The sequence below is a fragment of the Canis aureus genome, chromosome 36, assembly GCF_053574225.1.
Source record: "Canis aureus isolate CA01 chromosome 36, VMU_Caureus_v.1.0, whole genome shotgun sequence".
NCBI classification, from domain to species: domain Eukaryota; kingdom Metazoa; phylum Chordata; class Mammalia; order Carnivora; family Canidae; genus Canis; species Canis aureus.
The window spans coordinates 30,438,049-30,457,289 of record NC_135646.1 but is presented as its reverse complement, the minus strand read 5'-3'; the positions used below and the strand labels follow the sequence as shown (position 1 = coordinate 30,457,289).

General features: G+C 41.1%; 2 protein-coding genes across 12 annotated transcripts in view; one reads left to right on the top strand and one right to left on the bottom strand.

Annotated features, from left to right (window-relative positions):
- Nucleotides 1-28: 28 nt before the first annotated feature.
- The window catches only part of PMS1 (PMS1 homolog 1, mismatch repair system component), a 107,570-nt gene continuing 88,357 nt past the window's right edge, over nt 29-19,241 (top strand). For 6 of the 9 annotated variants that reach the window (XM_077884777.1, XM_077884774.1, XM_077884778.1 and 3 more), the window contains exon 1: nt 18,878-18,968. The gene's annotated coding sequence lies outside the window, so the exon portion shown is untranslated. Of the gene's footprint in view, nt 385-18,339; nt 18,365-18,482; nt 18,598-18,877; nt 18,969-19,241 lie in introns of those variants that run through there. The other 3 variants (XM_077884767.1, XM_077884766.1, XM_077884772.1) reach the window with 3 other exon arrangements.
- ORMDL1 (ORMDL sphingolipid biosynthesis regulator 1) lies at nt 7,282-18,820 on the bottom strand. 3 transcript variants are annotated; one of them, XR_013372727.1, is made up of 5 exons: nt 18,667-18,820; nt 16,750-16,930; nt 12,504-12,655; nt 10,746-10,871; nt 8,608-8,828 (listed from the first exon to the last, which is right to left on the bottom strand). XR_013372727.1 is itself a non-coding variant. In XM_077884786.1 (4 exons), the coding sequence occupies exons 1-4, from the start codon at nt 18,768-18,770 to the stop codon at nt 8,693-8,695; spliced, it is 573 nt and encodes a 190-aa protein (XP_077740912.1). In that variant the 5' UTR covers nt 18,771-18,819; the 3' UTR covers nt 7,282-8,692. The 3 variants fall into 3 exon arrangements, 2 of the variants coding, with proteins under 2 accessions (XP_077740912.1, XP_077740913.1); XM_077884786.1 differs by lacking the exon at nt 10,746-10,871 and having other exon boundaries at nt 7,282-8,828; nt 18,667-18,819; XM_077884787.1 differs by lacking the exons at nt 10,746-10,871; nt 18,667-18,820 and adding an exon at nt 17,053-18,354 and having other exon boundaries at nt 7,282-8,828.

Here is a 19,241-nt window from a genome sequence, read left to right as displayed (position 1 = left end):
TCAGGGCGCCGCTGCGGGGCTCGGCCCTGAGCTGCCCGGGGCGCGAGCCTGCGCTCAGGCGTCCCCTCAGGCTAGGCCGGAGCGGCCCGGCCGGAGGAGTCGCCCGACGCCCCCGCACTAGGTTCTAAGCACTTCGCTACGTTACGGGAGAATTTGGGTTTGCCTTCGGCCGGAACTGGGAGCCGCTGTGAGGGAAGGCTGGTGCGGATCGCCCGCCCTTCCGTCTCTGAGGAGCCGTGGCCGAAGCAGCTGACGACCGCAGGGCCGGCGTGGAGGCCGCGGGACCGGAAGCGCCGCGGGACCGGAAGCGCCGCCGCTGGGGTGACGTGTGTCGCCCGCTGGTCTGGGGTTGAGGAGGCGCCGCGGCTGCGCCGTCCGCCCGCAGTGAGTAGACGCCGCCGCCCGTCGTGGCCGCGCCGAGCACGCGCACGCGCTCCGGGCCCCCTTCAGCGCTTGGGTCGGTTGTGGGCCTTTGGGGTTCGCGTTTACTGCCGTGACCTTGCCGCCCCGGGCGTGGACACATTTACCCCAGAGGCGCTCCTCGCCCGCTGGGCCTCGGCCCCGGCGAGCCGACCCAGCCAGGAGGCCCCCGTGTGCTGCCGGACGCCGTCGGGCGCTTGGTGCGGGGAGTCACGGGGCCGCCCGGGGACACGCGCCTGTGCTCGGGACCGCCGAGGTCTTGGGGGTCCCGGGCGGGACACATGACGGGCGGAACCGCGACCTCGGGGGACAGCTGTGCTGTGCCCGCCAGGTGTCTCCCGCCAGGTGCCGACCGCCTCCCCCCCGTGCCTTCCCGCCAGGTGCCTCCCCGCCGGGCACCCCCCCCCGTGCCTCCCCGCCAGGTGCCTCCCCGCCGGGCACCCCCCCCCCGTGCCTCCCCGCCAGGTGCCTCCCCGCCAGGCACCCCCCCCCGTGCCTTCCCGCCAGGTGCCCCTCCCCGCCAGGTGCCCCCCCCCCCGCCAGGTGCCTCCCCGCCGGGCACCCCCCCCCCCGTGCCTCCCCGCCAGGTGTCCCCCTCCAGGTGCCTCCCCGCCGGGCACCCCCCCCCTCGTGCCTCCCCGCCAGGTGTCCCCCGCCCGGTGCCGCCCCGCCCGGTGGCTCCCCGCCACCAGGTGCCTGCTGCCCTCATCTCCTGGATGAGGCAGCTGGACCACACAGCTGGATTTGCAGGCCACACAGTTCTTGGAATTTGTTTCCTCAACTTCCACAAGATAAAATAACTCCTATTTTCCCCTAGGACGTGCGGCTGACCCACAGAAGACAAAAAGAGTAAGACCCAAATGTCAAGAAAAAGTAGTTATCCTGGCTGCATGATTAGAGGTTCCTTTCTGTTAACTGCTGAAATCTAGTCTGACCATAAAAACCTCCCTCCTGGGGGATCCCCGGGGCCGAGTCCCGTGTCGGGCTCCCTGCATGGAGCCTGCTTCTTCCTCTGCTTGTGTCTCTGCCTCTCTCTCTCTTTCTCATGAATTAAACAAAACAAAACCTCCCACCTGTGGCATTTTCCTAGTTTGAATTTCGCGCGGCAGGTGCGTCTCTCCACGCCCTCAGGGATCACGGGCCGCGGGACTCCTGGCGGACTCCATCCGGGCGCTGCTGTGGCCCTAACGCCGCTCACCGGGAACCTGACCTCTAGGACGCAGGAGGGAGGAGCTCCTTCTTCCTCAGGGTGATGGCACGTGAGCAGCAGAAAGAATAGGTGCCTCTACCAGGACCGCGGGGTTGGCTAGCCATGGTTTCCGTGCCCTTTACTGTTGGTGGAGAGGCCTGACTGGGCCTTCACACACTTACGTCCGCGGTGTGAGTGCCACTCCTGGACGGTCCCCGAGAAATACGGCCTGACTACTGTACCTTCCCCTGGAATCCAGAATCAAAATATGCCCATTTTGTCTGTGCTATTGCCTGATTCTTCATTTTTAAGTTTCAGAGGAAAATTATATGTTGAAGAATCTTTGCAACACTCATTTCCTAATTACATCTTACTGAATTGGATTCTATTTTCATTTATTATTTCATTTATTACATATTGATTGGATTCTTTTTTTTTTTAAATTTTATTTATTTATTTATGATAGTCACACAGAGAGAGAGAGAGAGAGAGGCAGAGACATAGGCAGAGGGAGAAGCAGGCTCCATGCACCGGGAGCCCAACGTGGGATTCGATCCCGGGTCTCCAGGGTCGCGCCCTGGGCCAAAGGCAGGCGCTAAACCGCTGTGCCACCCAGGGATCCCTATTGATTGGATTCTTTACGAACTTCATCAGTTGTTAGAGATAAAAGTTAGGATCCACTCTCTATCTTCAAAGAACTGAGACTAACACTAGGTGATTACAATGCAGCATTATGGAAAGTGTGTGCCCAGAGCGGGAAGTCCCTTGGGGAGGGTGGTGTCCTTGCCACAGAAGTACCCAGAGCCTAGGCTTCACATTGGTTTGTCAGATCTGGAAGTGACTGGACTTGGGTGCTGTCACACACTCAATCTGCTCAGAAACTGCTTTGTGAAGACCATAGACTGATGTGTTAATTTAAAAAAAAAATGTAATGATGAAGGAGGTAGGTTACTTAAGTTTACTGTCCTCACCTTCTCTGTATTGAGCAAATGACAGTGAAAGCCAGATCCAAATTATAATCAGAATTTGACAAATATGGAATGGAAGCAATAGAAATGAGTCTGGGGCTCTTAATGGTTAATATTTCAGGCCTGATGCATTTCTTTTGAGTCCCCCCTGTCTTACATTCTTCATGGGTTGGATTGTGCTAAAAATAGTCGTTTGTCTTTCTCCTTTTTAAAGAGTTTTTTTTGCTGACAAGTATCTCTTTAGAAATCGTTTCATTAATGGTAATACAATCAGTCACGTCTCATCCTTGGAAGATATTTTGCTTTTTTTTTTTTTTACTTGCTGAGCCATTATGCTTATTTAACAAATTTACCTTCAAAGGATTTATTTTACTGTTGTAAAATATATGCAACAAAATTTATCATTTTAACCATTTTTAGGTGTACAGTTCAATAGCATTAAGTATATTCACATTGTTGCGTAAACATCTTTATCATCCATCTACAAACCTTTTTCATTTTCCCCAGTTGAAACGGTACCCATTAAACACTAATTCTCTATTTCCCCTTCCTGCTAGCGCCTGAAAACCAGCGTTAGGTCTCTGACTACTCTAGATACCTCATATAAGTGGGATAATACAATTATTTGTCCTTTTGTGACTGGGTTATTTCACATAGCATTAACGTCAAGGTTCATCCAGTGTGGTAACATGTGTCAGAATTTCTTTTCAAGTGGAATAATAGTCTATTGTTTGTTTGTATATATGTTGTTTATCCATTCATCTGTCAATGGACACTTGAGTTGTTTCCACCTTCTAACTATTATGAGTAATGCTCCTATAAACATAGGTCGCACAAATACCTTTCCAAATCCCTGCTTTCACTTCTTTTGGGTATATACCCAGAATTGGAATAGCTGGATCATATGGTAATTGTTTAATTTTTTGAGAAATTGCCTTACCCAGATGATCTTATTTTTCAAGTGCGTGGGGTCTATGTGTATTTTTGGCAGGGGAAGGAGGGGGTGAATCTTTTTGTTGCTCCCATATACTCCCTATGACTGTTAAGTACCATGATAGAAACATATGACTTGATAATCCATAGGAGGAACAAAGGTTTCAAAACAGAATCACTGCTTCAGGTTTTCTGTAGTAGGTGATATATTGGTATTTTCTCAGCAATGCTAGTTATATCATCTGGCCTTTCTGTTCCCATTTAAAAAATTATAACATGAATAATGAATACTTATCTTCTTGATAATACACTCAACAGTTTTTTTTTTTTTTTTTTTGCAAAATCTGGACAGTTTTCAAAAAATGTCAAAAGAAATTTATAACATTTGGAAAGCCAGAAATTTTACATACTATAAAACTCCTGTCATAGTTTATATTTTAAAAAGAGTTCATGAGAGACACAGAGAGAGAGGCAGAGACACAGGCAGAGGGAGAAGCAGACTCCATGCAGGGAGCCTGACTTTGGACTCGATCCCGGGTCTCCAGGATCACGCCCCTGGCTGAAGGCAGCGCTAACCCGCTGAGCCACCTGGGCTGCCCCTGATACAGTTTTTTTTACTATAGTTCTTATAATTGAGAATTTATTTTTATCGATATAATTATTTCAGTTAAAGTGAACAATCATAGTGATAAACTTGGCCTATCTGCTAAACTTAGAATTACATAGAACTTTAGTACTACAGGTTAAGTCATTTCCGTATCATTAGTTATCAAAGGCTTGAATGAGTCAAAAAATGTAATAAATTAACAATGCTGAACATAGAATCCAAATGTATTTCTCCTAAACTGTTTTGATTATGAAAAGATTTCAGATTATGAAAGTGTCAAGAATACTATCAAATTCTGTGAACCCAACACTTAAGAGAAATGTGGCCCTATACAGTTGAAGCCTTCTATGTACTGCATACCTAAGACGTTCAGTATTCTAAATGAGTTTACAATTCTCATGTGTTCATTTGAAGCAAAATGAAAAATTTTAAACCCCATATAAAACTACCTGTTCAATCATTTTTTTTAAATAAAGATGTTATTTATTTATTCATGATAGGCATAGAGAGAGAGAGGCAGAGACACAGGCAGAGGAAGAAGCAGGCTCCAAGCTGGGAGCCCGACGCGGGACTCAATCCCAGATCCCAGGACCACACCCTGGACCAAAGGCAGGTGCCAAACTGCTGAGCCACCCAGGGATCCCCCCCGTTGAATCATTTTTTTTTTTTTTTTTTTTCCCGTTGAATCATTTTTAACTGGAACTGAAATTAGGGAGTAAATTCAAAACCTGAGGCATTTCAGAACTGCTCTTTTTGACATTAGACAAAATGAAGGAGAGTTTATCTTTGCTATTCTCTTATCCGCCTTCCTTCCCTGCCCATTACTACTACAAATTTCCTTTTAGATTATTTTTAGACCTGTCTTTCCAATACTGAGCCTGTTTACATTTCCTACCTCAACACGTAATATCCATAGTAATTGTTTTGAAAATTACTCTGTATATCTGTCCTGTTGGAAGCATTACAAAACTACGTTGGTATACACTGGGTTGCTGCATTTGTCTTTTTCAAGATTAGCATGAGAGCATTTTGGGGTCATATTTACTGGTGACGTATTAATAAAAGATGTAATATAGGAGAAATACATTGCATGACAATAAGTTTCAACTTGAGCTAGATGAGATGTATCAATAGGCTAAAATCTAACAAGATGAGGTTCCACAGGAAAAAGAAATCTTAAACTTGGTTTAATAAATCCATTAAGTATATAGAGGGAAAGCCATCATTTAATGGCACTACATGTTGAAGAGTTGAGGTTTTAGTGATTGCAAGGTGAATCAGTGATAGGTAGCTGCCAGAATAGCTAAGATATTAGGCTATATTAAAAAAAAAAAAAAAAAAAAAGAAGGATCCAGAACAAGGGAAGTGGTACCATTGTAGTGACATCACCTCTTATAGTCAGCTCTAGTGCTGTATAACAATAAACTGCAACTCAGAGTGGAATTAGTAGGAGAGATTTGAAACCATAGCGTATGGAAAATGGTGAAGACTCTGGTAATGGTTATTCAGTGCTATTGATAACAGTTTAAAAGTTGAACAGTTGAAGAGTTATATAGAACGAGGATTAGATTTTGGTTCAATGTAAAACAAGTTATAAATTCCATTACAAGAATGCAGCCTTATAAGTCTTCCTTTATTAGCACTAACACAGAACTGAATGGAGGTGTGATGGTTAATAAAAATTCAAGGTAAGGTAAGGAGTTGAAATTACATAGCCTCTAAGGTCTTTTCCAACTGTTAGCATCATATAACTCCATAAGGCTAATTCATACAGGTATTAGTTAAGGACATCTTGTTATGCCCCTTATGATCTTTATAGTTCAGTAGACCATAGTGCCATAAACCTAAAAAATATAGTTCTATGTTTAAGAAAAAAAGGGGAGGCAGATCAAAAAGATACAGAAACCAATTTGGAAATTACCACTGGGAACTTTGACTTCCAATGGCCAAATCTGGAGAACCACTTGGAAAGACTAATGACGACAATAATGAATTGTAAGCCAAAGAATAAGGTATGTGTAAGTCCAAAATAATACAAATGATTGAATATAAGGAAAAGGAAAAATCTTCCTTACAGAATTCCAATAAATGTAGGAATAGGGAAGAAAACCACCATGGAACTCCATAATGGTTGCAGGGAAAATTCACCAATGAATGCTAAAATTAGTGGCACTCCTGAGCTCCTGTACATTTAGAAACTGCCATTGTTTCCTGACTTGAAAATAGGAGCCATTATAGCATAGCAATTAGTTTTGTTCGAAGTAATAGTCATTATAGATTTTATTTTTAAAAAAGTTTTTTTTTTACATTAAACTGTACAAACTTGTGAAAATTGGGAAGTTCACCTAGGTGTTAAGAACAAAAAAGCATATCCCAAATTTGATCACTTCCCAACCACTCCAACAGCTATTCCCCTAGTCTTAGCTACCTCTTGCCTATAGTAGTTTCCCAATTATTCTTCCTCCTTCCTATTCCTTTACACTTTATTCTCAACATTAGCCAGTAACCTTAAAAAAAAAAAATCAGATCTCTTTAATCATCTATGTAAAATTATCCAATGGCTTTGTCTAGCTTAGAAGAAAATTTGCTTATTACTTTGGCTAACAGAGGCCTATATATATGATCTGACTCTTACCTATTTCTCTGACCTCATTTGTTACCATCCTTATCCTCCTTATTATTACTCCTTTCTAGTCCAAAAATCACCTTAGGAACATTAGAAGACCTAAGGTAGGCTTCCCTGCCTTTTATGTGCTTAATTTTTTTTTCCACTACATTTATCACTACATGAAATAATATGTTTTGATTGATTTTTTTTTAACCTGTTCTCCAATTTGAATGTAAGCTTATATGGGAAAAGATTTGGTTTGTCTTGCTTACGAACTGTAACCACAATACCTAAAACATACCTACACCAGAGTGAGCCCTCAAACATCTATTGAATAAATATTTTTAAAACACTGAAGGGTGGGAAGTGGAGAAAAAAGGCCTGTATTAACAGAACTGCCATCTCTGAAGTCTGTGCAAAAAATGTTAAGCCTTTAATATAAGGGAAAAGGAATATTTTCAACTACCTTAATTTTACAAATTCAGTTGCTTAAAAAAAAGCCTTGAAAAATAAATATGACACTGCTGAGTGAATTTGGAGATTATTTGCAAGAATCTTACATGAAAGAAAAATTTTATTCAAGTATAGATTACTGGTTTAAAAAATACAAGGGAAAAGACAAACATATAAAAGCATTATTATACAACTGATTTCTAAACTCAATAGTTTGGAAATACAAAACAATGATCAATACCCCTAGAAAGTCAGTTTATTGAAATAAATTGATTTTTCAGTTGGTCTGTAACTCTCTTCACTCAGGTTTACAAATACTACTGGATTTTTCAGTTTCATCCCATATCAGAACTTTGTTTTTGACATGTTTTCTTCTCAAAGTATAGTTATTTGTGGCAATTAATGTCAACTATAGGAAGATTCTCTAAGTTACAGGAATTCAATATGGTTGCTGCTTTGGAAACAGTTACCACTTGGGTTAATCTACACCAAGACTAAGACCCATGTAATGAAAGGTAAAACATTAATGGGCAAAATATGGGTATTGAGAGCAGGGCGTCTAAGAAAAGACAATGTTTTCTTATACTGCAGATCTGCTAGAGAAGACTCCATTATTTACTTTGGTATTACTGCTAGAAAAGCAGTTTCTGCTAGACCACAGGTTGGCCGTATAGTTCTCTATTTTATGTTTCTTTTTCTAAACAGCAGCAGACTTTAACAATTAGACTGAACAATCAAATAAACAGACACCTTTAAATTACCATATATCTTAACTGTGAAATAAATTATTTTCTTAATTGGTTTAGCAGCCTTGTGTCTGGAAAGGCAGCAAAACCCATTCTGTTCCAAAATTAGAAGACTGACTCAGAGGCTATTTGTAAGATGCCTGGCTGTCTTCTATCACCAGTCATGAAGGTAGGGCCTCATGAACCCAGTAATTAAATAAATGTAAAATGACCTCATCCATCAATACAATGTTGAACCAGCAAAAGCAAAAAAGTACAATCATAAAGTAGGGATTGGCCTGTATAAAACAAGAGGGAAATATCCTCTTATATGACACAAAAGGAATACATATGGTAATAAAAATTACAATAAACTTATAAAGAGATGATTCTGGTTTACACGCATGTCTGCTTAAACTGAGTGATTGGAAATTTTCTTTTCCTAACATAATGCCCCCTCGTTATAACCTAAGCTGGTCTTAGTGTCTTATAAATCTCTTATTTCCTTGGATTTATCTACTATACCCTCACTTTACAGCCATTTAACTTATAAGCTGGGCCTGCCCAGCCTGCCTGTAAAGCCTCTCTTCAGAAAGATACCACATGCATTAAACAGAGGCATCTTCTAGTAAATATCTGCACTTCAAAACAGCCTATGAAGAACCAGCAACTGGCCCTCCAATGTAAATACTTCTCATTTCACATTTTCACAGAAACAGTGCAGTTTACTAACCACTCCTTATAGAAAACTGAGTAGCTATAAAATTTTTTGTTCCATTTCAAAACACTTCAATACTTGTTAATTCCAAAGATCCGAACACCATGTAGCTGTGGCATTTTAGGAATCAGCACACTCAGGAGGGAAGCTGTGTTTAGGATGAAGTGAGTTGGATCATACTTCGTATAGAAACTTGCCAGAAAATATCTGTAGAAATAAAAATTAAAAATATAAAACATATAACATGTAAAATCTGTAAAAAAAAAAAAAAAATTTAAAGGTAAAACAAAGGTCACTGAAACATAAATACCTAAAAGCAGAATCACTTCCGAGCACTAAAACAGTTTTACAGTTTGGGGCCTGAATTAATTTGGGATTAAACATTTTTTTTTCATTTGTTTTTACTGAAGTTCAATTTACCAACATACAGTATAACACCCAGTGTTCATCCCATCAAGTGCCCTTCTCAGTGGCCGTCACCCAGTCACCCCAAACCCCGGCCCACCTCCCCTTTGCAACCCTTTGTTTGTTTCCCAGAGTTAGGAGTCTTTCATGGTTTGTCTCCCTCTCTACTTTTTCCCCACTCAGTTCCCTTCCTTTTCCTTACAGTCCCTTTTACTGTTATTTAAAAATAGTAGTGGAGGCATATATGCACATTTTGCATTTCTGCAACTATGTTGAATGCATTTAAAATAATGTGCTTGTGGGGCGCCTGGGTGGTGCAGTCAGTTGAGCCTCCAACTCTTGGACCAGGTCATGATCTCATAGCATGGAGTCAGCTTGGGATTCTCTCTCCCTCTTCCTCTGCCCCTCCGGCTCATGCACTCTCTCTCAAATAAATAAATCTCAAAAAAAAAAAAAAAAAAATAGGAGTATGTTTGCACTTAGCAACCTTTAAAGCAGAGGTCTTCCAAATTAGGGTTCAGATATTTTCTGAAATTTCAGGTATAGTTGTATTTGTGTGTATGATTCTGAAGAGAAGTTCCAGGTCCAAAACATCTATCATATCCTCAAAGAGTTTTGTGACCCACTAAAAGGTTAGAAGCTACAGCTATAAAGCTGTGAAAAATGGGGTGTTAGTACATTAGTACAACTCAGTATCTTTGAAAGAAAATAAATACTTGATTGCCCTTTTGATATTCTCATTTCCATACTGTAGCTGAACAAGTCGATAACCACTTCAACTGGAAAAAGACACTGTGGTAAAATTCTAGCTGCTTGCTGTAACTGAATGTATGTACACATTCAAAGACATTCAACATCTGAGAATTTGTTTTAACAAACCTAGGCTACCTCTAGGACCATAAATCAAGTCAGAAGGTCTAGTTTTACCCAAGGGTACATCAGAGTGTGGACACATCATCTGGCCACTGAGAGTATCCTAATATCAATAGGATGTAAGACTAAAACATCATACTTCACTGGATCATAACTAAGAAGTTAGTCTGCATATAGGCATTTGTCTAATTAGTACAGTACTTCCTCTAAGTACTGTCAGTAAGTTCTAGGAAGGGGAGAAAAACGTCTTGTGTATTGTGGTTAGAAAAGAACAGCTATTTTCAGGTATGGCTAAAAACATCACAGAGAGCTCTATACATGATTTTCAGAACCATCCAAAGAGAAATTCTTTAATTTTCCACCAATTTTGCAACTATAACCAGAGAATACTTCTTGAGAATAAACCATATTCTTCAATCTTTAGTCTAAACCCTTTCTTCTAGGTTTCATATCCTTGACAACTGTTTTTACACTTCCTTCACTGATACCACTTGCATTTAGTAAGCTCATTTGATTTCCCATAATCATTATGGGCTTAATCTGTAACCTCATATGTTGGAAATAGTCTTATCTTTTTGGAATGGCCTCTCATCACACTGTAGCATATGTCCTCCTTTATTCTTTTAATGAAAATTAACTGTATGTGTAAATTATATGAAAATTACTTGGTTCTTACACAAAAACCTACACAACCCTCCAAGGGGATGCAAAACCAAAGCAGGAAAGAAGTTTAGGGTTTCATCTGGGCTATGGACTCTAACTAGCTGCAAGATCCTGAACAAGGTAATGCATTTGAGCCTGTTTCTTTATCTAAAAATCTGGGATAACATTGCATGCCCCACCTACCTGACAAATGATGATCAAATAAAAAAATGTGAAAGCACTCTGAAAAGTATCAATGCTATATAGATGACTTTAATGCTGTCTCTTCAGTTATATAAGGAATTTAATCACAGAAATTTGAAATCATACCTGTTGGTCAAAAATATATTTTTAGAAATACGGATGTACACAGGTACATCTTAGTTGACTATTTTGTGATAGCTCTTATTGAAAATTCAGGATGTCAGGTTTTTTACATTAATTATAATGCAATCCTCAATATTTTATAGATGAGGAAACCAAGGCTTTCAAAGAAATGGCCAAAAGTCACACAGCTACAAAGCAGTAGAGCTAAAATCCAAATGTAGGGCTGTTTAAATAACTATTATTACTGTTACTGCATTTATCTTTGCTAGATCATACAAATCATTTAGCTTTTGATGTTAATTTTATATAGGGCTGAAACAAAAATTTAAAAAATTTCCTCAAAGTGCTATCAATATAAGAAAAAAGAAACCTACCACTTTATCAATTTATTCTTTTCATTTGAATATGCCTCCCTTTCTCTGCACATCTGTCTAAAATCTGCCCTCCTTTAAGTCCCAGTTTAAGGAATCCTAATGCCTCCAAGAATTCTTTCCAGTTACTTCAGACTGCACTGATTTTATCGTGGATGTGTTACTACATATAAGCTACGTGGTACACAGTGTTTGATAAGATGTATTTAAAACATCTGCTAGACGTATGCAACTATACTGAGTGTGGAATTCAAAGCAATCTATGTACTTATAAATTTTTTTGCAGAAACAAACCATTTACAAAACCGGAGATAATACAAAGTGGCATAAATAACAGATATGTAATAATATTAATGATGTTCAAAACAGAGCATTATTACTTAAGGTTGGGTGCTAAGGAAAAGACCTCATTGAGGAAGTAGGACTTAAATCTTGAAAAAAGAGTAAAAGAAGGATAAATTAGGAAAGGAGAAGGTATTTCAGGTGGGAGAAATGATTTGAACAAAGGCATAAAAATAGGACTACACATAAGTATCAAGAAGTGCTGCTTAGAAGACCTAGACCAAGTGGGAGTTGGGTGGCAGTAAAATATTCACATAAAGGTAGGAACCATTTTGTGGAGGGCCCTGAATATCAAATAATAGGAGGTAATATAAGGTTAGATGCTTTAAAGATAGATATTATCTAATTTATTTCTTATGACATCATATTGAGCTATGTACTATTAGCTAGAATTTCATTTATGAGCAAACCAAGCAAGCTGGGTGATAAACACAGGATTCATCCCAGGTCTGTTCTACAATGAAAACCTAACTTTTGTTGTTTATAAACTATACAGCAGTCTCTCCCAAGGAGTTTGAACATCTAAAGTGGGGTGGGTGAGGTGTGGGTCAATGAAATTCATCTGAAATTATCCAAATCCTTGTTTAGGGAGATTAATCTGAACATAAGACAAAATAAGATTATGTGTAGAAGTTTCTTATAAGCAACTCAAAAATATGAACTAGAATACATTTTGACCTGTATATCCTAGAATGTTTAAATATACTGATGGGCACATTATACTGTCTCCATATATTATTGACTGAAGTAAAACATGGTTTATTACCAGCCTGTCAAAGATTTTGCCTGTATTTTATGCTCTAAGGTAGCTATTTATTGGTAGAAGTTTCAACAAATACTGTTTCTAATTGAAATTCAACATAATAAAAGGACAGCTTCCTCTTATCCAATCTTCTTCATACCTAAGATTTCCATCACTTACAGAATTATTGGAGAAATTGTGAAAAACTTCCGTGAAGATGTAAACTGTACTCCATAGTCCAGTTGTTCCCAGTGAGTTAGAAGCCTTGCTTTACCCTGGTCAGGAGTTTCAAAAGGTGTTCCTTTTACTGCATGCAAAAATACATACATCCCCTGGAAAGCAAACAAGGGGACATATATTCAATATTAACATAAGCAACCAGAATGTAGGGCAAAAACTGCCATCAAAGGTACAATCAGAGTATTCAACCAATAAAGAGGGAAAGGTTTTTTGTTGCTGAGGCAAAAGCCGTGATGCTACCTTGTCAACTAATTCATTCTTGAAGGTTAGTAGAAGCCTATGTGCTTATATGGAATTTAATTGAAAATATTTTCATTTATAGCACAATATTTTGTTAGGATTGTTTACACGTTTGTTCTCTCATTAGCCTGAATACCTCAGGAACAAGGGTTGGTACACAGCAAGTATTAGACATTAAGCCAAGATGACAGTAAGCTGAGGAATGTTTATTCTGTAAGCATAAGGAAACCATTTTCACATGGGCTTTACAGGAGACAATAAAACAGAAATGGAATACTTTTAAATTCTGAGGAGTATGTGTGATCCAAAAAAGTTAATTTCTACTCTAATCCACGCATGTATTAGAATCATTAAAGAGAAAAACCACCTCTCACTATTTCCTTCAAACTACATGTATCTCTAGTGTTTAGAATATTCAGAGTATCAGATATCCTTTTCAGTTAAATAGAATAAAATCTTATCTACCATATATCTTCTATCCCATTATTTTTAATAGGTTTTCTATAAAATTTAGTGATGGATGATTTATACCCCAATCAAAAGAATTGGGGAAAAAATATGTAGCTCATGGTTGGTTGTTAATATTTACTGGCTCAAACTGAAGAAAATTCTCATTCATGTTAAAAGCCAGCCTAAAAATTTCATGAAATATTAATACCTCTATTTTTTTAAAGATTTTTTACTTATTTATTCATAGAGACACAGAGAAAGAGAGAGAGGCAGAGACACAGGCAGAGGGAGAAGCAGGCTCCATGCAGGGAGCCTGACGTGGGACTCAATCCCAGGTCTCCAGGATCACACCCCAGGCTGCAGGCGGCGCTAAACCGCTGCGCCACGGGGGCTGCCCATATTAATACCTCTAAATGTGAAGTATAGCACTGTAAAAATGAATAAAAACAATCACTACAGATTTCTACTGTATGGTTCAGAAAGGCAAAGACAGTATTTTTTCTAACCAGGGATAACAACTAGGTCTGTTTTCTCCCATTTAAAAGCGTTTAGTATGTATTTCACATTTTTAATTGGTTTAATGTTGTCTATCTTCAAAAGGAACTTAAGTTTGGAGTCACGTTAATTGCTACATCAATGGCTGGTAGTTAAGTTTTTAGTGTGGTGGACTAATAAGTCAGAAGTTTGCTTCCCAACATGTTGTCAATTACCTATGCTTTCCTCATGGCCATATACTGTGCTTCAAAATCTCAACCAACTTGAAAACATCTGGGCAAGGGGAGAGGGTGACTCTAAAGTACATTTAATACATCTGCCATTGGAGAAGGGAAATTATGTAACAATACAGACTAATCCAGCAAACATTTATATAGATCTTCAGAGACATGAAAATAAAAAAGACAAATTCTCAATTATAAAACTATGATAAATACATGATAAAAGAATATAGCATGGGAGTTCTATAGCCTCCTAGAAAACGAGATATTTGAGTTTTCCTGGATGAGGAGAAATCAGCCTGCAGGAGAGGATGGAGGGAAAGTATTAAAAGAGTGGATAAAAAAATAAAATAAAATAAAATAAAATAAAATAAAATAAAATAAAATAAAATAGTGGATAAAGAGCTTAAGCCACAGCAAAAAGATGAGGGCAAGATAATTTTCATTATTGTTAGAGCAATACTCATGTTTAGAGATACGTTGAGGTAAGATTGAGTCCTTTTCTTGCCTCTGTACTGTTATCAACTGGTCTTATATGCCATGTAAGGAACTTGTTATTTTACTATGAACAGAATAGAGAATCAAAGAAGAACTTAGAGCATGATTTGAGTATATATGCACTTTGAAAATAATTCTATGCCAAGTTGGAATGGAGAACAGTAGAGGAACATCAAGGAAACCATTTGATCTACTGGAATAATCCACCTGAGAAAAAAAATAAGGGTACAAATTATAGCAATGCCAGTGGGGATCAAGTTGAGAGACAGCAAAGCAGGGCTTTGACTAAATGGATATGGAATACAGAGGAAAAGGAGTTAATCTAAGAGTAGAGTGACCATGTATCCTAGATAGCATGAATGGTCCTGATTTACACCTATTTCCTTAGTTATTATTTAAGCTCCCTTTTACTCTCAAAACAGTATCAGTTTGGATAATTCATTATATGAATTGCTTCACTTTTCACATTCAGCTATCTGGTGTGACATATTGGGCAGACAGTGGTGCCTTTAGATTAGATCAGGAACAAAGTCAGAGTAACAGGTTTTGAGTGGTAAGGGACAGATCAGGAATGAGTTCAATTTATAATTGCTTGGCTTAAGGTGCACGGTAATCTGGCAATATTAATGTGAGCATCATCATTCTACAGATAGAAACTGCAAATATGGACAGATGAAGTAATCTTTAAGAACATACAGCATAAAAAGAGATGGAAGAAAAGAGCCTTGGGGACAGCAGCATCTAGGAGAGGAAAACAAAAGGAAGAATGTGCAAGAAACAGAAAAGGAAAAATCAGGAAAAAAAAAATAAAGTGATCCCATGAAAGCCAAAGGAGATTCTAGTAAAGGGATATAATTTTTGTCAAATATTTCAGAGAAATTACTACTTAAAAATAGCCCTATCAAAGTCCATTGCATAAAATGGACTAAATGGACATTCATATATTTTTACCACCACATTATCCTTGTCCTCCTCCAAATTCAAATAATCTTCACAAGATAGGAAATAAATAGTATTAATTAAAGAAGAAAAAAACCTATTTCCCCTGCACTTTCCTGTCTTATTGTTCCAAGTTCTTCATTTTCTGGATATCTTTCAGCAAATATGTAATTAATCTGAATTCAATTAAAAATCAACTAATAGGGGATCCCTGGGTAGCGCAGCGGTTTGGCGCCTGCCTTTGGCCCAGGGCGCGATCCTGGAGACCTGGGATCGAATCCCACATCGGGCTCCCAGTGCATGGAGCCTGCTTCTCCCTCTGCCTGTGTCTCTGCCTCTCTCTCTCTCTGTGACTATCATAAATAAATAAAAATTAAAAAAAAAAAAGTTAAAAAAGATTAAAAAAAAAATCAACTAATGGATTTCTCGCCCTTTGTTCTGCTGTCATACACTGTTAAGAAAGGTCACTATCAACGGTTTTTTTTTTTTTTTTAAATAGACAATTTTCAAGGCTGCATAACATGGTTAGTAGAATCAACTGAACCTCTGATACTTTGTAGAGCTATCCTATAATACAAAAGAACCACAGGCAACATGAAAAAGCTAAGGCACCATAAGATCCTCAATCACACAAGATATGATTAAGCTCAAAATTTCTATACTGAAGAAGGAAAGCATACTTACACAATTTAGAAAGGACTGAAGTTGTTTAAACAAGGATTGAAATCAAAGATGGTTATTAATCAAAACCCATAATTATTTCTGAAGCATTCTGGTTAATCAATATATAACAGTAGCTTGAATTAGTATCTTGTAATTTTTGCTACAATGACCTACTATTTTCTAGATTCCATAAAGCCAAAAGGAAGAAAAAAAAAGTGTTACTTAGGAAAAAAGGCCCAATGTTTAAATATGAAGTATTAATAGAAAAAAAAATCATCTCCCAGATTAGAAGTCTTCAAAATTGTCACATAATTTAAAAATCACTGAACTGTACTATGTCAGCAAATTTTATATTACATAGACTATGAATTATATCTATATAATAAAACTGTTAAACTAAGTCACATGTTTTTCTTTATAACATAAAGCTGTAACCTTTTAAAAATTGTTTCAATATATGTAACATAAAATGCACCACTTTAATCATTTTTTGGTGTACAGTTCAGTGGTCTTAAGTACATTCACATTGTCACACAACTGTCACCACCATCCATTTCTAGAACTCTTTTCCTCGCAAACCTAAACTGTACCCATTAAACAGTAACTCCCTATTTCTTCCTCCCTGAGTCCCTAACAGGCACTAAACTTTGTAAGTGCTTAGTATAAAATGAAATTCTTACCAGATTATGTATAACATTCGTTAAGGTCCAAGCAACTGGAACACTGAAGAAGGGAATACTGAGTAGGACAATATGAAGTAAGCCAACTCCTAACCCGTATGTCAGCCACATACCCCGGCTGTTCATTACACGGGTATTTGGATTCACCTCGCTGTGAGCAACTCCAACATTCATGTTTGCTCTGTAGGAAAGAAAGGAAGTGAAACAACAATGATAGAACTGGGAACCTAAACACTCTTTATTCTGACAAAGTGAGTGTTACTAGGATCATTCTCTAGTTGTTCTGAAATAGAACACACTCACCAAAATATGCTATTTGCAGATGCTGATGAAGGTAATAAATAATCCTTAACATCTGACTTCATGGTAAGATGGACAAGACTTATTTTTATGGTTCTTATTGAAAAAATAAATTAAAATCCCTTTCTTAAAGCTTGTGTTCTACCATGTTAAGTTTTTCATGAATCAGGGACAGGAAAACTCACACTCAAAGGGAAAACCTACATTTTCTTCTATCATGAAACCAAAGTGAAAGCTGAGGAGCTAAACGTACTAACAGAATAAACTAACCTATATATATATTTTTTTCTAACCTATATTTTTTAAAAAAAGCAAAGATGCAGCATTATTTACAACAGCCCAGATAGAGAAACAACCCAAGTGTCCACCCACAGATGAATGGATAAAGGTGTGTGTTGGGGGCGGGGGGGGGAGTATGCGGATACATATGTGGAACAGAATATTACTTAGCCATAAAAAAGAATGAAATCTTGTCATCTGCGACAGAGTGAATGGACCTGGACAGAACTTTAAGTTGTATCAGAAAAACAAATACCATATGGTTCCACTAATGTGTGGAATTTAAGAAACGAAGAAAAAGATGAAAATACACTCTTACATACATACAGAGAACAAACTGGTGATGGTTGCCAGAGGGGAGGCTGGTGGGGGGGATGGGTGAAACCAATAACGGGGATTAATATTTTATCCTGACGAGCTCGGAGAAATGTACGGAATTGCTGAATCCTCGTATTGCACACCTGATATTAATATGTTTGCTAAGTATACTTGAATCAAAGTCAAAAAAGGCAAAGTGGACCCAGCCAGTGAACTGTGAGTGGCCAGCCTCTGCCACCCAATGTCACGTCTCCCAACAGTGGCTGGGTTCAAATCACTGCTTTTTAAATAACCGAGCCTGGGGGGAACATGGGAGGGACATCTACGTGGTCAAGGGATACGGTTTGTCTCTCAATCTCGTGACACGATAAGGTTAAAACAGTCTTTCTTCCTTTAACCCGTCAACTCCCCTAAAACTGGTTTTTTCTCCCCTAAGTGTTCCCGTTTATGGGATTCAGACGACACCACCGCCAAAACGGGTATCCGTTCCCGCCGCAATGCTGGCGTTTCCTCGGTTCTGAGAGGCCCTGGAACAAAGTGCCAGTGACCGGGGAACACCGGTCATCCCGGAGAAGCCGGCGGCCAGGCCGGGGGCAGCCAGGGCACGTGGGGGACGCGCACGAACGGTCTCCCCTGGAAACACGCGCATCGCTTCGACCGGAGACGCGGCATTAAGAGAGTTAGTTTCTCGTAACCGCGTCCAACAAGTGTTTCCGGGGTGAGTGCCCCAGGCCGCCCGGGATCGAACGCGCGCCGCGGCGCCCGGCGGTCACGGCCGCTGACGCCAACGCGCAAGCCTCTGAACGCCGCTCGGCGTCACGCCGGTGTGCCCAGGCCGTGGCTTCGCCCGGAGATGCCGCGGCCCGACGCTTCTCCGGCTCCTCGCCGGCTGCCGAGAAAGCTGCCCGGCTTCTAGGCTCCAACTCTTCCCTCCCAGCTGGAGGCCAGGCGGTGCGGCTCCGCGGCCCCCGGGGCCCGCCGCTTCCCCCAGCCGCCCCCACGCGCGCCCGGCCCACTCACCCGGAGGCCGGCCGGCACCGGAGCAGCCCCGCGGCGGCGGCGTCCCCCGAGGCCCACCCAGCGGCGGGCGGAAGCGCGGCGGGCCCAGCGCGCCGCCCGGGCATTGGCTGCGGGCCGCGCGCAGCGCACGTTCCCCGGCGGGGGGTGGGACTAAGCGCCGCGCGCCGGGGGCGGGGTCTGGGCGGGGCCTCACGGCGGCCGCAGGGGGCGGGGCCCAGGGCCCAGGGGGCGGGGCTCAGGGGGGCCACAGCCGGGGTCGCCGAGTCGCCGGAGGGTCGCCGCCCGCCCGCGCGGGCCACAAGGTAGCGTCGCGGCCTCCCCGGCCGCCGTCCCGGCGCCCTGGCGCTCGCGGCAGCCCCTCCCGTCGGCCTGTCCGCTGCGGCGTGAGCGCGCCGCCGGCGGGCGAGAAGCCGACGGAGCCCGGCTGTGGGCGCGCGCGGGTCGCGGGCTCCGGGCTCCGGGCAGGCCGCGCCGCGTCCTCCCGCCGCAGCGGGGCCGACCGTGCCGCTGCCCGCCTCCCAGAAGCCGTGGGCCGGGCGGGCCGCCCTCCGGAAGTGAGGCCTTGCTGCGCGGCG

Coding starts and splice junctions, on each gene's coding strand:
- ORMDL1 (XM_077884786.1), bottom strand. CDS start 18,770: ATGCCCGGGCGGCGCGCTGGGCCCGCCGCGCTTCCGCCCGCCGCTGGG. Junction 12,656..16,749: donor CGAATGTTATACATAATCTG/GTAAGAATTTCA, acceptor TTTGCTTTCCAG/GGGATGTATGTATTTTTGCA. Junction 8,829..12,503: donor ACAATTTCTCCAATAATTCT/GTAAGTGATGGA, acceptor TTATTTCTACAG/ATATTTTCTGGCAAGTTTCT.